General features: G+C 44.1%; 2 protein-coding genes across 2 annotated transcripts; one reads left to right on the forward strand and one right to left on the reverse strand.

Annotated features, from left to right (window-relative positions):
* Nucleotides 1-1,437: 1,437 nt before the first annotated feature.
* On the reverse strand, nt 1,438-2,247 carry LOC108087615 (selenoprotein BthD). Its single transcript, XM_017185057.2, has one exon. It carries the CDS (start codon nt 2,170-2,172, stop codon nt 1,735-1,737), a length of 438 nt encoding a protein of 145 aa, XP_017040546.1. The 5' UTR covers nt 2,173-2,247; the 3' UTR covers nt 1,438-1,734.
* Nucleotides 2,248-3,914: 1,667 nt separating this feature from the next.
* Nucleotides 3,915-19,009, forward strand: LOC108087754 (D-beta-hydroxybutyrate dehydrogenase, mitochondrial). The gene is made up of 7 exons (XM_017185282.2): nt 3,915-4,174; nt 6,255-6,500; nt 17,054-17,260; nt 17,344-17,497; nt 17,597-17,853; nt 18,288-18,389; nt 18,503-19,009. The coding sequence occupies exons 1-7, from the start codon at nt 4,151-4,153 to the stop codon at nt 18,677-18,679; spliced, it is 1,167 nt and encodes a 388-aa protein (XP_017040771.1). The 5' UTR covers nt 3,915-4,150; the 3' UTR covers nt 18,680-19,009.
* The last annotated feature ends 295 nt before the right edge of the window (nt 19,010-19,304 follow it).

Raw genomic sequence — 19,304 nt, forward strand, 5'->3', positions numbered from 1 at the left:
CCCTTCGTTGTCACTGGCAGGCAGAACCAAGATTCCAGATCCAAGCTCTGAGTTTTGAGTTTCGAGATCCGAGATGCGCTGCCACCGCCGGAAAACGTGTCCATGGCCATTCGCTGGCCTGGACATTAACCCATTTCCCGAGATTTCGAGATTCGGAGATTCCGAGACACTGGCCACGGCAACCCCGAATAAATTGTGACACGAAAAATGTCTCGCTGACATCTCTTTGTGCCGGTCGCATAAAATCTGTTGAAATCCGCGGAATGCCGCACGAAAGTGTTTGCCTTTCTTTTTTTTGTTTTATTTCTGGCTGCCAGTTTTACAGCCTTTATATTAATATTAATGACCCGCGCCACGGATGTTGCTAAATATATGCTAAAAGTTGGCTTCATCATCGCCTTTGTCTGCTGGTCAAGTTAAAAAAGTGCTCTGTTCTCTTTGGCTGAACATGGCGTATACGTGATATTCAAATTGGCCGCTGCCACTCCGTCAAAAACATGGCTGGAAGTCAGCCACCATAACAGTCAATCAAAAAACCATCTGCAACCCAGACTAATTTGCATGCTGATCCGGCGAAGGGAAAACTCCAACCAGAGAGAGCTATAGTTTCGCATTTCCCCACACACACACTCAAACACACACACACACACATACTCATAATCATCAAAAGGATACCCTGCTCTGTTGTTTTAATGCTGGAATAGCATTAGTCCCAAGGGAAAACTGCAAGCGTCCCTACAGCTGGATGGCATACGTATTCGTTATTGTCATTGCTGTTGGCCAACAATGTAATTTTGTTTGGATTTTCACGACTTGTTGGCTTTTCCCCCTGCGAAACTGCGAAACGAAACACTGTTGCCCTCAGTCGATGTTATTTCGGTTTCCCAATTTATTTATTTCCAGCTGACCATTGTGCTGCCTCGTTGCAATTTCCAAACTCCTCTCCACACGGAAAGTTGGTTTAGGTGCTGTTTTTTAGGGTAATACACTAGCCAAGGGATTGATTAGAGGGCCAAGAGGCTAAGCAAACATGGAAATACTTTTGTCAGAGAATGAAGATTTATTCTATTATATAATTTAAATACTATATACCAAATAATTTGAGTGTAAAGCTCAAAATAATATAGATATATCTATCTAGCATTTAAAATTTGTTCAAGGGTATTTAGCGAATGTCTACAACTATTGTTTCAATTTCAGCTTTCAATTCAAATTGTTTGGATTATTCTTTTTCGATTGTGTGCATCGGAATTCTGTTCGGGACATTTGTTGTGTCAACACCGAGTGAACGAGATAGTGACACCCACAACATCCCCCGATTCCGTGGCTTTGATTTCTCTGGCAGACAATAGGACGTCGCTAATGTCCCCGGGGTCCACTGAACATACTATATATATACAAACTCATATAGATAATATATATACAAACTGCTGAAACTGCTGATGAGCGAGTATTGTATTTAGTTAATTATTCCGGTCGATTTAAGCGTTTTACTTGTGAAAAGAGCTGTCAAATTGTGATGTTGGGACGTCAGTTGGGGCAAAATAACAATGAGAGCAATATTCCGCGCACAAAAGCCAACGAAGCCAAAGAAGAATCGCACTAATCGCCGAGTGATTTCCGTGGGCGGATGACGTCTTAAAGTCGCTCCAACAGGTCTCTCCGGCTGATTGTTTACTTTTCCCGCCATTGTTATGGTAAATACACTTCTTTGATAATTTCGAGATTGTGCGTTCACATCTCGTCCTTGTCCTCGTCCGCGTCCTCATCGTCGGTCACGCCCACCGCCTTGTCGGGATAGAACTTCTTGAGTATCCTGTTCACATCCGGAACGATCTGTTCGTAGTCCGTCGGGAATTTGTCCCGCCGCGGAGGACCCCGCTCCAATCCCGACCACAAAAGGTGGACGGAGGTGCGGGCATTCTGCGAGAACCCGATCTCAAAAGCTCCATCCCTGGGAACCTGGTGTCCGTACCTGTTCTTCACCAGCTGGAACTTCCGTTCGGGAATCCGCTGCTGCAGGAAGGACACACATTCATCCGCCTTCGTCTGGAAAATGGGACACTCGTAGGTGTGCTCTATGTAGATCATGGACCGCTCCTTGCTGAAGTGCTCCTCGTCGGCCCAGTCCACCTCCTTTTTCTTCTTCGGCGCCTTTGACTTTGGTGGCATTTTCACTTACCTAACTGCCTAATAATTTTTTAAGAATTTTTAAAACAACCAAAATCTCTCATAACCAAAGCCTACTGAGCATTGTTGAATTCATAATTGTTTTGATTGATTGCTTTTGGGGAATTTTATGATTTTCTGGCCAAGTACCGCGAACCATAAATCTTATTTCGTATTTTCAAAGTGCGCAGCACTCTGTCCAGAATATTTTTACTTTCCCTATTTTTAAAATGCATGACAAACCGAGAGAGCCAACAACTTTTGGGGACACGCACACGAAAATAAAACAACCGTGCAACAACTGCTTGGTTGTTAATTTGGCTACATTGACTGACAACGCAGCCGCCTTAAAAAAATAAAAAAAAATGTAAAGAAAATCGAATAGATGCACAAGCAACTGCCTCCATTGGCTCCGGTGGTAAATATTTTTCATTATACTTATATATAGACTGGGGTATACACATATATCTATGTAGCAAAGCTCCAATATAGACGTCAATTTATGGCACTGTCTATATTCATGCAGAAACGGCTACTCAACAAATTCTATGCATAACAATAATATATTGTTGGACACAAACATGCATAAACAATAAAATGAAAACACAAAAAAGTCAAGTATTTAAAGCGAATAAATTATACTAGCGAAGGGATTTAATTTCGACGAACTTGTATCCTATATTTAAAGGAATTTCTAGATGAGCCAGATAATATTATATGTTTGATTAATTTTTGTTTACCTTGTCTTATCTATATATCTTTCTTTAATTAACTCAAGCTAAAACATTTAATTGACCCATTTTAAAACCCAAATAAACGCTCGTTAGCTTAATTTGTATTTTTAATTTGCTTCGTTTAAATTTTTATTTTGGAACGTAAACATCGCTGCATCGCTTTTTTATTTGCTCCTTGCCAGCGAGATTGCAAATGGGCATTCAGTTGGTTTTATTTCGCCATTTCTCGCGGCTAAGGTTGAATGGTTTTTCTTTTTTTTTTTTCTTTTTGCCCAGCTGCCCACACACATGCCACAGCATTTTCCCCAACCGCCTCTCGGTTGCCCATGCTTTATTTATGCAATTTTCCAATTTCCCCGCATCGGCTCACAAATAGCCGAGAAATGAAAGCATACAAAATGCAGCACGAGCTTGGCATTTTAATAAAAAGTCCAAATGCAATTTGCAAATTAACAATAACGGATATGTAAACAACCATACAATGACGTCACAGGGGGACAGCCCCAAAAAACAAAAACAAAAAACCAAAAAATAGAAAATAAAATCCAAAATCAGGGAGCGGGGTTAAAAATGCGGCGTTTGCCTTACATATTTATGCGCATAAACTTTGTATTTAAAGTTCGTACGTTTTAAAGCAATATTCAAATGTGGCAGCAAGTATATTTCACCCACAGAACTCAACAAAAGTATCTATAGTATATATATTCGAGTGCCTGATTTTTGGGGCTTGTGTTGTGGAAAAATAATCATCGATGCTGCGGCGTCAGTTGGGCAGCGCCAAGAGCAACAAATTTAAATATATTTATTTATCTAAATAGCCGAATATGTATCTCGCACACGCATGTCTGCACATACTTCGGATATATTTTTAAAAAATCAAAACGACATTTTCACTGCAGCATTTTGAAATACAACAGACGTTGACGTCGACGTCGACGGCGACTGCGACGTCGCTGTCGGCAGAGATTGGCGAGCGAAGATTTTCGGCGGCGGCACTCGATCGTACCGCTTAGTGTTACGTCGTGTTTCAGAGCGCCCAGGCCACGGGCCCCAAAAACCGTATCGCCAACGGAACAATCAGAATAAATCGAATAAATATAAGCAATAACTGGGAATACTATATATTATACGTATTGATAAATTCCCCCCTTTGGGAAAGTGAGTGTGTGTGATTCGATCGATCGGTAATCCTTTTTGTTCGGAGCCCTTTTCTCTCTGCAGAATAGAAAAGAAAAACAGCATCCGTCATGCAGGTCTTCGATAACAATATGGTAAGTGAAATCTACCCTCCGGCCGAAAGCCATTTGTGTACGGTGTGTTTACCCAAGCCAAATTTATTGTCGCAGCGCTGTGTATACCTAGCCACACTTAGCCCAGTTAGCTTAACCCAGAAATGCCAATACACAAATTCCAGCGCACAGTTTTCCCGGCACAGCCACGCCCATTTTGGCCGCAGCCAAAGGGTCCTCTTTAATGGAGGATACAAAAGAAATAGAAGGGAATGGAAGGAAATAGAAGGGAAGAGGGGAAAGGCGGGAAAGGGGAGGGGAGTGGCAGTCAGGAAGTCATGCAGTGTTCAGAACGGGCCGCCAAATTAATTACAAAAATTCACTTAATGGCCGCGATCCAAGTGGGTCAACGTACGTATGAGCCACTAGAAATTGCATACTTCTCACCAAAGTGCTTCGCAACAGACTTGTCAAAACGCAACTGTCTGCTTGCCATTAAATGCAACTTAAATGATTTCAGCTTCACCTTCAATATAATCTGATTTCCAAAATAGAAAGCTATTATGGAAATTCCAGAGCCGCATTTGCCATAAAAGTGAATTCCTCCCCAGAGCGAAATACATCTTTGCCAGATTTTTTGCAATGCCAGAACTTTCCATTCCATTTGATTCGACCGCATCGTCTAAAAATACATAACCATATCGTTATTAATAATAAAAATAAGCTTGGAGACAAACCAAAGCAAACCGAAGCAGTCCAATAAGTATTCGCCGGATACCGATTTCTTGGCAGCTGAGCGACCCCATAAAGTTCATAAATCGTGGGGCGCAGCCACATAAATACAAGTACGTATTTGAACCGGCAAAACGCATATATATACTATATGGTAGATCGGTTCGGAATTGTCGCAGGCGGACTCTCGGGCATATGTAAGCCTTACAGAATGCGGCATTAGTCACAGAACTTATCGGTGGTGGGCCAACCGAATAAACGAATAAACGAATCCCAAAATCGGTGGCAAGGTCGCCGGATGACGAAAGCAATTCGAAATGACATCGTTGATTTCTGTTTGATACTCCACGCCGCAAAAGGTGGTAAAAATAGATCCGGCGATTTTACAATTTGAGATTGAGGGGAAAGCCAAACGAAATAGTTGAAGAAACCAAAATGGAATTGGTTTATTTCCAGGCCGAATAAATCAATTGGCTTCTGTATTTATGCAGATGCCACCATTTGATTATTTCGCACTGTCGTTGATTTATGGCCATTGGCCAAAAGGGGTGGCGGTTGTGGCAGCCACTTTCCCCCATTCACCCTTTCTTTTTACCCCCCATTTTCCAGCCATTTCCCCGCAGTGGCTTTTCCTCCTTTTCGAGAGTATTGTGCACGTCATGTGTAATTGCTATACGTCAATGTCAATGTGTGGGTTAGGTTCGGTTCTGTTTCTGATAAATGCAAGCATATGTAAGTTCTTGTGGACGCTCCGGATCCTGTGGTTGCAATTGGTTAGCAGCTCTAATGAAATAGCCGATGATGTATTGTTGGCAAATATGTGCCTCTGTCCGTCAGTTTCATTAGCCATTGAGCATTGGCAATATTGGCCAGAGTCCTCATGTGGAAATATTATCGATTTCAAAGAGGAAAAATGCCCAAAATGTCTGAAATGTTCAGCAAACGGAAGTCAATAGTCAAAAATCGAACAGAAATCTATTCCTCAAAAGACTTTAAACAGCCTTCGTTGATTGGCAGTTGAGGAAATCTTTCTGTTAAGTGTTTGGCTAACAAATTACCTAATTAAAAGGGAAAACATTCAGTGAACGAGGTGAAAACTGCGAAGGCAAGCTGGGAGAATATCATATCTCCCTTGAAACAAAAACAATAGCTGTGTGCAACATTTTGCATTTTCGCCTTGTTTATCGATCAAAACACAAAAACAAACAAACGCGCCGCAATTGTTTAAATATTTGCCAAACAAACCAATCTCTTTTTGCTTCGCTGTGTGTGGGGTTGGCTATTTATAGTTCGAAAATGAAATGCTAATTCGGCGAAACGGAATGAATAATTAAAACGAGATATATATGATTTATTGTGACTACTAATTCCCATCTTTTTCCTCCAATAGCGACGTGCCTCACGACGTGCATCCCTGCGGCGCGGTTCGATTTCGGCTTTGCCGCAGAAGTCGCACGAGATTCCCTGGGACATCTTCGAGCGGCTCTTCATGCCCTTCCTCTTCTGCCAGGGGGCGGCCATCGTGACCTCGCAGCTGCTCCACATCCTGGACATCTCCAGCATCTCGACCTTCGCCGTGTTCGTCTGGTTCGCACTGGCCACCGTGGGAGCCGTTCTCTTCTACCACTTCGTCAAGGTGAGTTCCCTACTCCTTTCTCCACATTCCTCTCCACTCCAGACACTCTAATCCTGGGGAACAAACCGCAGAAGGATTCCGGAGTCCGGGTTCCGAGTTCGGTTTCGGTTTCAGAGCCCCCGTGGCTTTGGCTTTAAGACATGTCTGCGGGTCAGGTCCTTCCGCTTTTGGTCGCTCCGAGTGCCAAGCCAAACCAAAACCGCAAGTGACGACGGAGGGTCTCAGATACGCAGATACTTGGATACTCAGATACTAGGCAAAACAAATCAGTGGCACTAAAAATAGTCAGTCGGGCAAACAGTCGGGGAAACATAAAGAGGGGGTTTAGGGGGGTTTAGAGGGTTAAGGGGTTAAGGGAAAGGAAGAGAGTCCTGTGGCAGGCACGTCGTCAACTTATGCTCAACCAGACCGGAGGAAACCCTTGGCTGTGGATTTGGATTTGGCTTCGGCTTCGGATTTGCCTGCCTGCCTGCCAGCCTTTGGTTTGGTGTTTCAGGGCTTACTGCCTGGCAGCCAGCCGGGAAAAGCCGGGAAAATGAAAATGAAAACAAATAAATAAGCAGTTGGGTAAGAGGGGAAAGCCAAGCCAAACCAAAGCAAAACTTGCTGAAAGAAAAGGGTTTGGTAATGAATATAAATTCGCAAGTAGGAAAAATGCCGAGTCCTGATTCACTTGAGACCAACCAAAAATTGCTAAGATACGGCTGTAGAATGGGTGGGCCATCTAGTAAATTGTAAGTCATTTCAATATCCCTTCAAAGTTTCTTCAAATTTAAGGGTTCTCGGAAAGGGCAAGCCATTTAAATTATGACTTTAAAAGAGACTGACACGTCTGCTTAACTTCGTAGATTAACTTTAATAACCTGGTTAAATTTAAGGGATTTTAAGGGAAGAGTTAGCTACAATAAAAAACTATTACTTTGATATTAAATATATTCGGACCTGTTCCAATATATTAAATTTAAATAACTACAACATTAAACTATTACTTTGATGTTATAGATTTCATACCTAATTTGTCTTCCAACTTGTATGCATTAAACAGAGCGAAATGTTTTCCTTGAAACGAACAACTTTTGATAAAGTTCTAATACTTCTGCTAGTAGAACCTAATCCATCTAACACTAATACTTAGACATCCTCTTTATTAAGCCTAATTGCTTGCCTTGATTCAATTCAAACTATTAAAGGCCTAGAGGCTCCATTTCAACATCCGTTTAGTTCGCGCCTTGTTCGACTTGTTCGACTAAACTTCTAAGAAGCTCATACGCAGAAGTCCACCCGAGGGCATGTGTGTCATGATCAGGACAATTTGCCTTTATCTCCTGCCATTGAGTGCGTAAATTGCCACATGGCGTATACGCAACGACTCGAAATCGAAATGGAACAGCTATCTCTCGATTTCACACCATTTGCCGTCGATGCACATTAATGATTGTGGCGCCGACACAGTCAGCAGATAATTCAGATTCGGATTCGGATTCAGATTCAGATTTGCATGCACTTTAATTAGCCATCCTTGGCCGACGAGAGGTGGGCCTCCGAATTGACATTGGCCATTTGCTGCCTGGCAATTACACGAGGACGAGGATGAGAGTCCCGTGCGAGATCCTGTGGCCGCCATCCGTGGCACGTAGCCGTCGTCCTGTTCCCGTTCATATTGCGTCCGGATGGGTTGGCATTGTCCTGGCAATTTCAGGCTGCTTGTGGCGCACTCAATGCGATGTGCAACCCGACATTAAGGTAATAAGCACGACGGCAGGATAATTAACAGCAACACCAGATGCAGTCGGAGTAAATGGTGGGGAAGTCGAGAGGACACCACCACCACCACCACTGCAGTGGTGGCAGGACTCAGCTGTCTCCTTCTACCAAGGTTCTGTCAAGGACAATTGGTGGGAAAAATGTATGTCGATGAGCAAGGAAATAGCAGTTGGTTACCTAATGTAAAAATCGTATAACTTTTAATTACCATTAAAAATATATTACAATTCTTTTTGAAAAACCAAGAACATACTTCTTTTAGTTCTCAATGGAACCTATAAACAATCATAGCTAATTTCTTAAATGCTTTCCCACTTTCCACAGATTATAATTTTAATTACAATTAAAAATATGTTACAATCCTTTTAGAAACCCAAGAACATACTTCTATCAGTTCCTATTGGAACCTATAAACAATCATAGTTAATTTCTTAAAACAAAGCCAAATGCTTTCCCACTTTCCATGGATTATTTATATAACAAGAGCGTCCTTGCCGAAGAAGTTTCGAATCTATTTTTGGCCACGGCAACAGGACTTGAGTTAAGCCATAGAAAATGGCAGCGACACGGAATGTCCTTGCCTTTGATAAGCTTTTTGGCCGGCTTTTGGGCCAGGCCTCAGCTATTAACCCGATTCTTGTTGTCCGCCGTCGTTCGGCATCGGCGTTTCCATTTACATGTGCGGAGTAGATAAAGTTATTGGCAAGATGCGTGGGGATCTATGGACACACTCGGTTATGGCCAACCGTGGCTACTTGTCCTTGCACATCACGTTGTGCATTTCATTTTTATGGCACGACCGTCGAATTAAATTACTCGCACGCACACAATTCCCAGAGATTCGGGGGGTGGGGAATCGCAGGACGAAGGACGAAACACGCAGGACGAGGGGATTGGCAACTGTTGACGCGACAGCACAAATTGGGTGCAATGAAATGTAAATGCGCAGCTAATGAAATGCTCACCGATGCCGCCCATTCCACATGCCACGCCCCCTTTTCCCCCCTGTGGCATAAATCCCTTATTATTCTGTCATCCAAATTGCAGCTGTTCGAGAGGCAACTGCAACTGCATTGCCGACTGCAGACTATTTTGGGTTAGTTTCAACACATACGGGTGTTCCGTTCGCAACGCAAATTACACTCAGCTTAATATGCATAATTAAGTCCACAGCCCGCATTTCCCCCCATCGCTATCACCACCGCCACTCGATTTTCCCCCACCCCCATTTTCGCCCTGGGGAGTCGGGGAAATTTCCTCGGGCGACGAGCAACAGTTTCCCGGAACAAGACACGAGATGTGGCCGATGGAAATGGAAATGGCAGAGGAAAAGGCGATGGCGATGGCAAAGGCGAAGGCAATGGAAGTGGAAATGGGTGCGGGGCTTGTCAGCTGCCAGAAACAGTGTAAATAATTGAATTAATAGCTTCGTGTGAGCCACGCTAATGAGCAGTTGCTCCACACACCAGCCACGCCCACTGCGGTACGCCCCCTTTCTCATTACCCGTTTCGCCGCTTTCGAATGTAACTGAATGTGTAAGATCTTGAACTCTCCGCCGGAAAAATCCCAGCCAGGTGGAGCCAGAGATGATCCACTCGGTTTTCGGTTGCAAAGGAATCGTCGGAGTCATGATCCAGACACTCCTGCGAAAAACTGTTGAAGTTTACCAGGCATTAAGAACACTGAGAGAAAAATAATATGTGCAAAAGGTCCCTTGAAAAGGTGGAATACTCTGCATGTATATTAAAACCTTATTTGCAACCTGAAGCTCAGTAAAAAAAATATTTCCCAGGTTTACAACTTCAATTTACTACAACCTTTGCAAAGAATGCAATAAAGTTGTCTATAAAGACTTTACTACAAATTTCATTATGTGAAAAAAATGCGATGCAAAATATTCTGGAACTATTTCAAAGAACTCTAAAATAATATTTTTATTTTGGGAATTTAAATTATTATTATGCTGTAGGTTTATTTATTCGGAATTTGGTTCTTAGGTAAAGAAAGTCCCTGATTTCTTTAGAAATTTGTTCGTACTTTTTTCTCAGTGTGTTGAGAGCAGCTGGCAGGCGAGTAGTTTCCCGTGCATTCGCTACAATGTCCTGGTTCCCTGTCCTGGTGCACTGTTTATTACCCAGTAAACCATGTACTTAGTTCCCCCGGGCTTTTTGCTCGAAAGCGACGGCTTCCTCAGTTCCCGACTGCAGCACACTTTGTCGCAGTTACAGCTCCATAAAACTTTGGCCGTAGACAAATTTTACGCTGATTTGTGTGTTGTGCACACAGAAAAAAATATCAGAATGAACGAAAGAATGAATTGTTTTGTCAACGGGAGCGACTGCAGTCGCAATTAGGAGATGGCGATGGCGGTGATGATGATGATGATGATGGAGTTTGGATCTGGAAAGTGGGAGCTGGTATTTGGTAGCTGGGATCCCTGTTCCACAGAGGGATATATATAAGGAGAACCCCCTTCCCCTCCCCCAATTTCTCTCTCTTTCTCTCTCTCTCTTTGAACAGCCCATAAAAACTCATTATGTGCGAAGTTTCGTTCGCTTGTTTTTGCCCATTTGAACCGCGCGAGCTGCGTTGTCCTTTGTATCCAGCAGATACCAGATACATATACTCGCGTCCGTTTTCCGTTTCGGTTTTTATGGTGTCGCGCGTGGCCTGTTGATTCACACACGCACACCACGACACACTCTCGCACACACACACACAGGCATAAATACACTGAGGACATTCAGAAATGGCAATGGCGTGCCCGGCCTGACAATGGCTGCGAAACGAAGGACACGCCAGATGGGCAGATGGGTCAGATGGGCAGATGGAACTGTGACATGGGACTTGGAACTCGGGACTCCGGACCCGAGGACTGAGGACTGTTCTACGCGCATTGCGTTTCTTAGAATTGCACGCCATTAAATCGCCTTGACAACTTTCTCCCTCACTCCCCCTCTCTTTTGATGGCCCTCCCCTTTTGGCCATTTTATTCTTCGCTGGCCGTGCTGCGCACTTTAGTTAAATTAAAAACCAATTGCAGACGAGGCAGCCGTGCATCCAGCGCGCATCGCACATCATGCCAAAGGCAGCCAAAGGTCAGAGGTCGCCGAAAGGGAACGGCGAATGGCGGTCGAAGCTGCCGCATGATTGGCAGCCATTTCCCAATAACCTTACTTTATTTACCAGTTCCTAACACATGAAGTTAGGCCAGCATATTCGTTTCCATTAGGCGGAATTTATTACCATCATAATTACCCTGCTGTTTTAATTTACCTATAATGTGTTTTGTATTTTGATGATTTTGTATAATTTCAAGGCCTCACAAATATTTTCCAGCTATGAAATTTGCTTTAACTCTTTTGTTTTGTTGTATAAACTATGAAAGTTAGTGTTACGTTGAAGGAAAAACTTTCAGTTTGTAAAACTTTCAGTGTGTGATTAGGGTTAATAAAACTGGATGCGTTTCGAATATTTTTAGCGTCTGATTAGGGTTTATTACAGCACACGTGTTATCTTCACCTGTTTATACACGATTTCAGCTTTGTGAATGGCCAGAAAACACAATACCCAAGCCCATCCCTCGTGCAATCTCTGCCTCCTCCTGGAGTTCCTGTAGACCAGCCTTGTGTTACACTATATTTTAATTAACATCCATTGCCAGGGGCATCATTTTTCGACCGGATACAATGGGAATTTAAATACAGATAAATTTCCATCCGGGAAATGGAGTGAGAGTGAGGAGGTGGGAGAGGTGGGGGGGTGTGTGTGGCCTAATCCTTCGTTTAAACACCCGCCCAGAGATGTTGGCTAACAGGCTGAGCTGCCATTATGGCTGGCTTGGCACAAAGTCAAAGCTTTGCGTGTTGTCTGTTCCACACACACTCGCACTCAGAACTCAGAGCTCAGGATCCAGGACCTCCACACACACACACACACATACTCACTCACACTCGCAAACAATGGGAGAAACAAGCTGCAAATTGGCCTAGGTCTTCGCTGGTACAACGCGTGGTATGCGCAATGCGAAAAGCCTTTAATGCTGACGTTGTCGTCTGCGGATGGCGTGAAGTTGGTAGAGGTCCTGCCAGCCACACGCCACCAGGACACTCCGTGCGTGCCACAGTATGAGTATGTGTGTGTGTAGGAGTGTGTGTGTGTGTTTGCACAGGAAAGCAAAACACAGAAATGGTTTTTAACTTTCCGGTTAATTAATTTATTACAGCTTAATACGTTCAATGACTTTTGGCGGCCGCCTCTCGCGTTCCGTTTGTCTTGGCTGTCATTTATATTTACCCAGCACCAGCACCTCCCCCTCCCCTACCCCCTTTCTACCACCCCCTATGTTTTTTAGTTAATTTATATTTCTGTGGGAGACCACTCTCCCTTTTGGCCGTGTTTTATTCGCTGTCTATTTTTAGCCACTGATTTAATATGCGTGCATGCGTGTGCGTGTGCGTGCCTCTCTTTGTTTCGCATTTCTTTCTTGCTTTCTCCGCTTTTTCGGCCACATTTCGTCGCCCTGCGCTCACAAAGGATCCCCGCAGGATGGGTGGGCATTCTGGCCAAAAAGCGGCGACACAGCGAGGACAATTTGTATGCGGTTTGTTTGCCATTTTTCACTTAAACTCCCGACTGCTGCCACTCCCGCTCCTGCGATGCTGCACCATTTCGCTTATGTAGATTTATTTGGGGGCCTCTCGAGCGGTCAAGCGTGCCCCGTTTTCTTGAGAGGTTTATGTGTCTGCAAGGACATCGCATCGCAGGACTTCTGGGTGGGGGGAATAAAAATGAGATAGTAAAACCAGACTCAGGCTCCGATAAGCGAGCGTTAGCCCGACAATCGAACGGGTTCAATGGTTTGCCCCAGCAAGGAATTAAATCTGTTTACTCCGATACTCATTTTATTTATGGCGAACACTAATTGCGGACCAGGAAGTACAATAAAAAAAGCTGCTTTATTATTTCACTTCCTGGATATTTATTCAGTTTATGACTGCCCAGTCAAAGTTTTCCAATTACAAGTGAGCAGTGGGCAAGGGAAATGGGAAATGCGAAAGAAATATTAACCAACCGAAAGCAAAGCTAAAAATACACACAAAAAGAGTTAAAGCAGTTGAGGAAGGTATTTTTAATCGGACAACCCAAGGAGGTTTAGTTAAGCCTTTCAAATCCAATTCACATTTTGCCTATAACCTATTGCCATATAACCTTTCTTGATTCGCTTCCGGTCAGCATAATATAGTCACAACACTCACTCAGTTCATTCGGCAACCCACGTTTCCGCATTATCCTCGAAATAGGAAGCGCATTGTATAGCGAGTATAGGAGTATAGCACCCCTGGACAGCCATAAATTTATTCACGCAAATGAGGGCACATGTCGGCAGGTTCATGAGTCTCGGACTCCTCCTTATTGTTGTTTACATTTTACACTCATAACTTTCCAGCTCGCCCACGCAAACACACGTGCCATCCTAGCAAAAAAAAAAACAAGAGAAAGGGAGAGAGGAGAAAGAAAGTGGAGAAAAGCGTTTTCCCAACACTTTCACATTATACGTATTTGATACGGCTGGGAATTCCGCATAATATAGAGTCTATTATCTTTGCGAGCTGCTAACTTGCTGCAGTTTACACATTAACTTCCGCTAAAAGCCCTTTTTTCGCCAGCATAATGCATTATATAAATATTACGCATACGCCGCGGTGTACGCTAGCCGGAGGTAATGAGTCCGCGGCAAGCGGAATCGCGTGCCCCTCGTCCATTTATCAATTTCGTGGTGGCTAAAAGTGCGCGGAAAACGTTTTCGCTCCGTTTTCGGTGGCTTGCAACCGCAGATAGCAGATAGCAGATAGCACCTGCTGCTCAGCTCAGCTCTCTCTTCTATAAATCTTCCACTTTCACTGCCACTGGCCTGCAATTAAAACGCAATAAAGGATGCATTTAAATTGCCAAAGTGCCAGGTGGCGAAGGGAAGGAAGGGGAGTGGGTTAAAGTGCGGTTTGACTACCTCCTTATTGACTTACTCGCTTCCAATGCTCGGCATGCATTTCCGACCCAAGTGCTCAGCTAAACGGAATGTCTGACATGCACCCCACTCCACTGCGTCACTCCACCACTCCAGCACTCCGGCTTGTTTCGCCCCAAAACTTCTGGCCTGCTCTATTTCGGGGTGCATGCAACTTGGGTTCTATTTCGGGATCGCTTTATAAAAACCGCAAGCCATCGGTGTGCTCACGGAGCAGACATGACCGCCCCAGAGAGAGGTGCGATGTCAGGTGGGTTGCTTGCTGGTGGCTGGTGCCTGGTGGCTGGTGGCAAATGGCAGGTGGAAAGTGGCAGGTGGAAAGTGGCAGGTGGCAGGCGGCAACAAGAGGCTTGTGGCAAGAGGCAGGAGGCAGGAGCCATTGCCTCCAAGGGAACGACTGTTTCATGCCTTGCACGTAGTTGCTGCACTGTCGAAATTTCCTCTTTTTTTCTTATTTTGTCGGTCTCGTTGTTTCGCACTTTTGACAAAGCCAGAAAAAAAGAGGTGTTAAGAGACACATCAGAAGTGAAAAAAAGGTTAAAAGTGGGGTGAATGGTCGACAAGCCTGGCAAGTCAACACTTTTTCCGGCAAGCAAAAGAACAAAATCGTTAGAATGGATATTCAGAAATAGAAGTTTGATAGTGTATTCAGGTTTTATAGATTATGATATTGATACTCGATATAAGTTGTAGCAACATTCAGAGAACTTTTACTTATAAATTTGCAAAATGCAAACAAAGGTTCTGAACTACCAATTACTTGTTTTAAATCCAATTTACCAAATAAAAATACTTTTGCTTAACGTATTTACTAGACAATAAATTTAAATATTTATACATTGTATCACATTTAATGAAGAAAGACAGATACACAACTTTTAATTGAAGAAAGCCCTTATTAAAAGGTCAAAAGTAAGGCAAGTAATTAAACAGGCGGTAATTAAATGTTTGACTTGGAAAAGTTATAACCGCTTTGATGACTTAGAAGTCGAGGAATCCAGCTTCAGCAGCTTCCCCGCCTTCCTTCCCCAATAATTGTTCGTTGGAAACCCAATCCCGGTTTGCTCTATCGGATTTCTTGCGAAAAAAGCAAAAAGCAGCCACAATTCCTGGTTTCCCCCAATGCACTTTAATTGACTCTAAACATTTAGTTGCCTGGCTTTTCCCAGCTTTCTTTTTCCAGCAGCTTTTTGCTGCATTTTAATTGCTCAATTCCGTTAAGTCAGTTGCTGTTTTTAGTTCAAAGTTTAAAGTAATTTATGCTGGACCGCAATAAATTGGGGTGGCAACTAAGAAAGCCAAAGGACGAAGGATGCCGCGTGCATTTTTAGCGCAAAACTTGACCCAAAGTTTGCAGCACTACGCACTATATCTAAAGTAGATTCGCGTAAAAACCAGAGGAGCATAACTTGTCGGAAACTTAGACAGGACTTTCCTTCTTTTTGTGTGGGGGAATTGCGAAGTGGGTGGATTTTGGCCACCAAAAGCTACCGAATGCCAGCCCTCCAAAACGAGTGTTTGTGTTTTTATTAACGCCAAACAACGGCCAACAGATTTCGATAAGCCAAACACTTATGGCCACAATAAAATGCCGGCCAGTCTTAATGGGTGTCAACAGCACGGCCAATAATAATACACCCGTCCTGGCTTTTTTCCACAATTTTACGAGCACTTTATAACAGTTTAATAGCCCGAACAATGAGTGGCCACCCGCCTCCCACCGCCCACCGCCCATTTTCGATCCCGATTGACGCAAAACCGAAGCCACCGAGCACTCGACTCGCGACGAAACTATATTGGTTAATGGCCTGGTGGATGTGGCACTACCACTGGCACTACTTCTACTTCTATGTATATCCTGGCCACAGAATCCAGGATAAGAGGCAAAAGTGACTAGGAGCGCGTGTCTAAAGCGGAAGTCTCAGCGAGCACACGTCTTCCTGCTCGCCCACTTCAACTTTCCATCATCATCAGCGTCTCAAGCCGTGATGAACTTAAACAAATATCTGTGACAGACGGCCAAACATCCATCCAAACTCACACACACTCCCCAGCTCGCCATTCCTGCCACAGAAGGCGTTCCACTCTGGACTTTCGCTTTGAAATCGAAAGCGGACGGTTTCGCGGGATGAGAGCCAACTTTAATAGCTGTTGACAAAGTTGCCCAAACGGCAGCCGTGTTTGTGGGTTTGCTATAAGCCCAGTTTGTGACACGACTTTTGAGTGGCCGGACTTGCGGCCCACAGACGGCATTTCGTCATTTTGTCATTTGGTGGGGCCAAAGGTCAAACTTGTGACAGGCCGCCCTCGATTATGTTAACAGAACTTGATACTTAAGGTTACACACAAAAACGACGGGCCGCTAATTGTCGCTGCCATTATTGAACATTAATTGGCCAAAGAGTTGAACAACCCAAAGGCAATCCGTTCACCTTAGTCTTTTTTACACGGTGAAAATCAGTAGAAAGAAATGTTTGATTTCTTTTCAAGTAGGGGAAAATGAAGATTTAACTTTCAAAGAACTTATAAGAAGAAATTATTTAATTTAAATTTAACTTAAGATCTCCATCGAAAAAGTATCTTAAAATAGTAAATGCTCCTATTATAAAAATATTATAAAAACCCCTTTAAGAAAAGTAACTTTAGCAACAAACTGTTCTGTTGTTATCAGTTTAATTATTAGAGCATTTCATATACAACTGTTACAAACCAAAGCCCAACTAATTGCTCCTTTCTTCGATTATTTTTCTCTATATAAAGGTATCCGCTTCGGGCAAGGGCGTGCTAATCACTGGTTGCGAGGCCCCATTGGCCTGGTACTTGGCCAAGAAACTGGACGACCTGGGCTTCACCGTTTACGCCGGATTCAACACGCCCATCGAGGAGTCGGACGAGGCCAAGATTCTCAAGGAGGAGACCTCGGGCCGCATGAAGCTGCTGCATCTGGACATCACATCGGAGAAAACTGTAAGTTTACATGTGGCAGAGAAGTACCAAGCTCTTAGCCAAGTTCACAACCCGCCTTATCCTCGTTTATCCGTTATCCGCAGATTCTGGAAGCTGCCCGCTATGTGTCGCAGCATTTGCCCCATGGCGCTGAAGGGTTGTGGTCCGTGGTGCACTGTGCCCACTGGATCGCATTGGGTGAACTCGAGTGGATTCCATTTGCCGTGCTGCGCAAGAGCTTGGACCTGAACCTTTTGGGTAAGTAAAGGGGGCGCCACTGTGCACAGGACGAGGGATGCAGTACTTTTGTACCTTAAAATACGTTATTAATCTTTCTTTTTGAAATATTGTTTGTAGGATCTGCCCGCCTCACCCAGATATTCCTGCCTTTGGTGCGCCGTGCCCACGGTCGCGTCGTCTTCCTGACCTCCGGACTGAACCGCGTTCCCTCGCCCGTGAGGGGCATCCAGAACGCCACCCAAGCTGCCGTGGATTGCTTCGCCGCCTGTCTGCGCCAGGAGATGCGCTCCCGCGGAGTGGACGTGTCCGTCGTGGCAGCCGGAGAATTCGCCCCCGGCAATGGCTGGCTGAACGAGACCGAGCTGCGTGACCAGGTGAGAACAGAAGCTAATGGCCACGCTGCACTAATATGCAACATTTAATGGTCGGCACTGAGAGAAAATGTGTTTTACGAGATAGATATTTCAACACATAATTTCCAATATTATTAAATACAACTTAAACTAAGAGATATGTTTGTAAGACTTTGAAAACCATTATCTATAATATACTCATATGAAAGTAAAAGGAAAATTCTTAAACAAATTGTTTCCTTTTCTTGCACAACTTTTGTATTATCATAAAACCTGTGGACAGTAAACCAATATCCCTGCTATTTTCTCTCGGTGAAAGAGCCTTGTCATGCTTTTAGTTCTTTACGATAAAGATAACTATTGCCGAGCGACGGGGACTGCTAAGCAGTTTGCAGAGAACTCATTAACCGCCGTGTTTCCACCATCTTCCCTCCTCTCCTCCATGTTTTCCGCAGGCCAAGCAGATGTGGAACCAGCTTTCCTCGGAGCAGAAGAAGACCTACGGCGAGGATTACTACGAGGCGGCGATGACCTCGGTGGAGAAGTATTCGCGACAGGTGAGCATCCCCCTTCCTCCTTTCTCCTTTCTCCTTTCTCCGCCTTTCTCCCTGGAAACGTGTGTCCGTCGGCTAACGAGTGTTTAATCCCCACATCCTTATTTCCTTCGCAGGCTGCCGATATCCAGCCCACGCTGCGTGTCCTCATCGATGCCGTTACCAGGACCTTCCCGATGGCCCGCTACACCCCGGTGACCTCCGCCGAGAAGCTGCAGATCTTCCTCGCCGAGCACCTGGCTCCCTCCCTCTACGAATCGCTCTACGGCGAACAGAAGAAGTTCGTCTACTGACCAACCAACTGAAGCAAACCCACCCACCAGATCCCCTTTAATCCACGGAAACGGCCCGAAATTGTTATTCGGAAATTGTTATTCATTTATGATTTACCCCGAGAAGTCCCTCCTTCCCCCGCAACCTGCTCCTTGGCGCGCTCGAGAAGGACATCCAGAAAAAGGAACTGTAGCCGGGAGCACTGTTCAAGGAGTTCCGCCAGTCGATGAGCATTTACGTCCTTCCCTCGATTATTCTCATAATTTTCTGCGCGCGCCTGCATAATATTATTTTCTTTAGTTGCTAGAACGAATTGTATAACGATGAATAAAATGAAACGGAAACAATAACCATTTAAGTGCGCCACACTCACTGCACTAAGTGAATTATTAGGAGATGCTTTGCATGGGTATTTGCGGTCTTAAAAATACATTGCATTATATAAATTGCACTTGAACAACTTATATGGCTGTAGTCACAACCAAATGGTGCATTAAAAGTTTAAATTGGCTTTTAAAATGTTTCTAAATTGGCATTAGTAGTTTGCCAACCTAAGTTAACTTAATTATATATGGCAGATGTGTAATCAACTGCCTACCAATCAATGAAGAATTTCCTCCTTTACTTTCCTTTCTTTTTGTGCAT

Source organism: Drosophila ficusphila, unplaced genomic scaffold (assembly GCF_018152265.1).
Source record: "Drosophila ficusphila isolate 14025-0441.05 unplaced genomic scaffold, ASM1815226v1 contig_414, whole genome shotgun sequence".
In the NCBI taxonomy this organism is placed as follows: Eukaryota; Metazoa; Arthropoda; class Insecta; order Diptera; family Drosophilidae; genus Drosophila; species Drosophila ficusphila.

Excerpts from the sequence above, each read along its gene's own strand:
- LOC108087615 (XM_017185057.2), bottom strand. The coding sequence starts at position 2,172 with ATGCCACCAAAGTCAAAGGCGCCGAAGAAGAAAAAGGAGGTGGACTGG.
- LOC108087754 (XM_017185282.2), top strand. The coding sequence starts at position 4,151 with ATGCAGGTCTTCGATAACAATATG. Across the intron at positions 6,501-17,053 it reads TCTTCTACCACTTCGTCAAG|GTATCCGCTTCGGGCAAGGG; the intron begins GTGAGTTCCCTA and ends CTCTATATAAAG. Across the intron at positions 18,390-18,502 it reads TGGAGAAGTATTCGCGACAG|GCTGCCGATATCCAGCCCAC; the intron begins GTGAGCATCCCC and ends TTTCCTTCGCAG.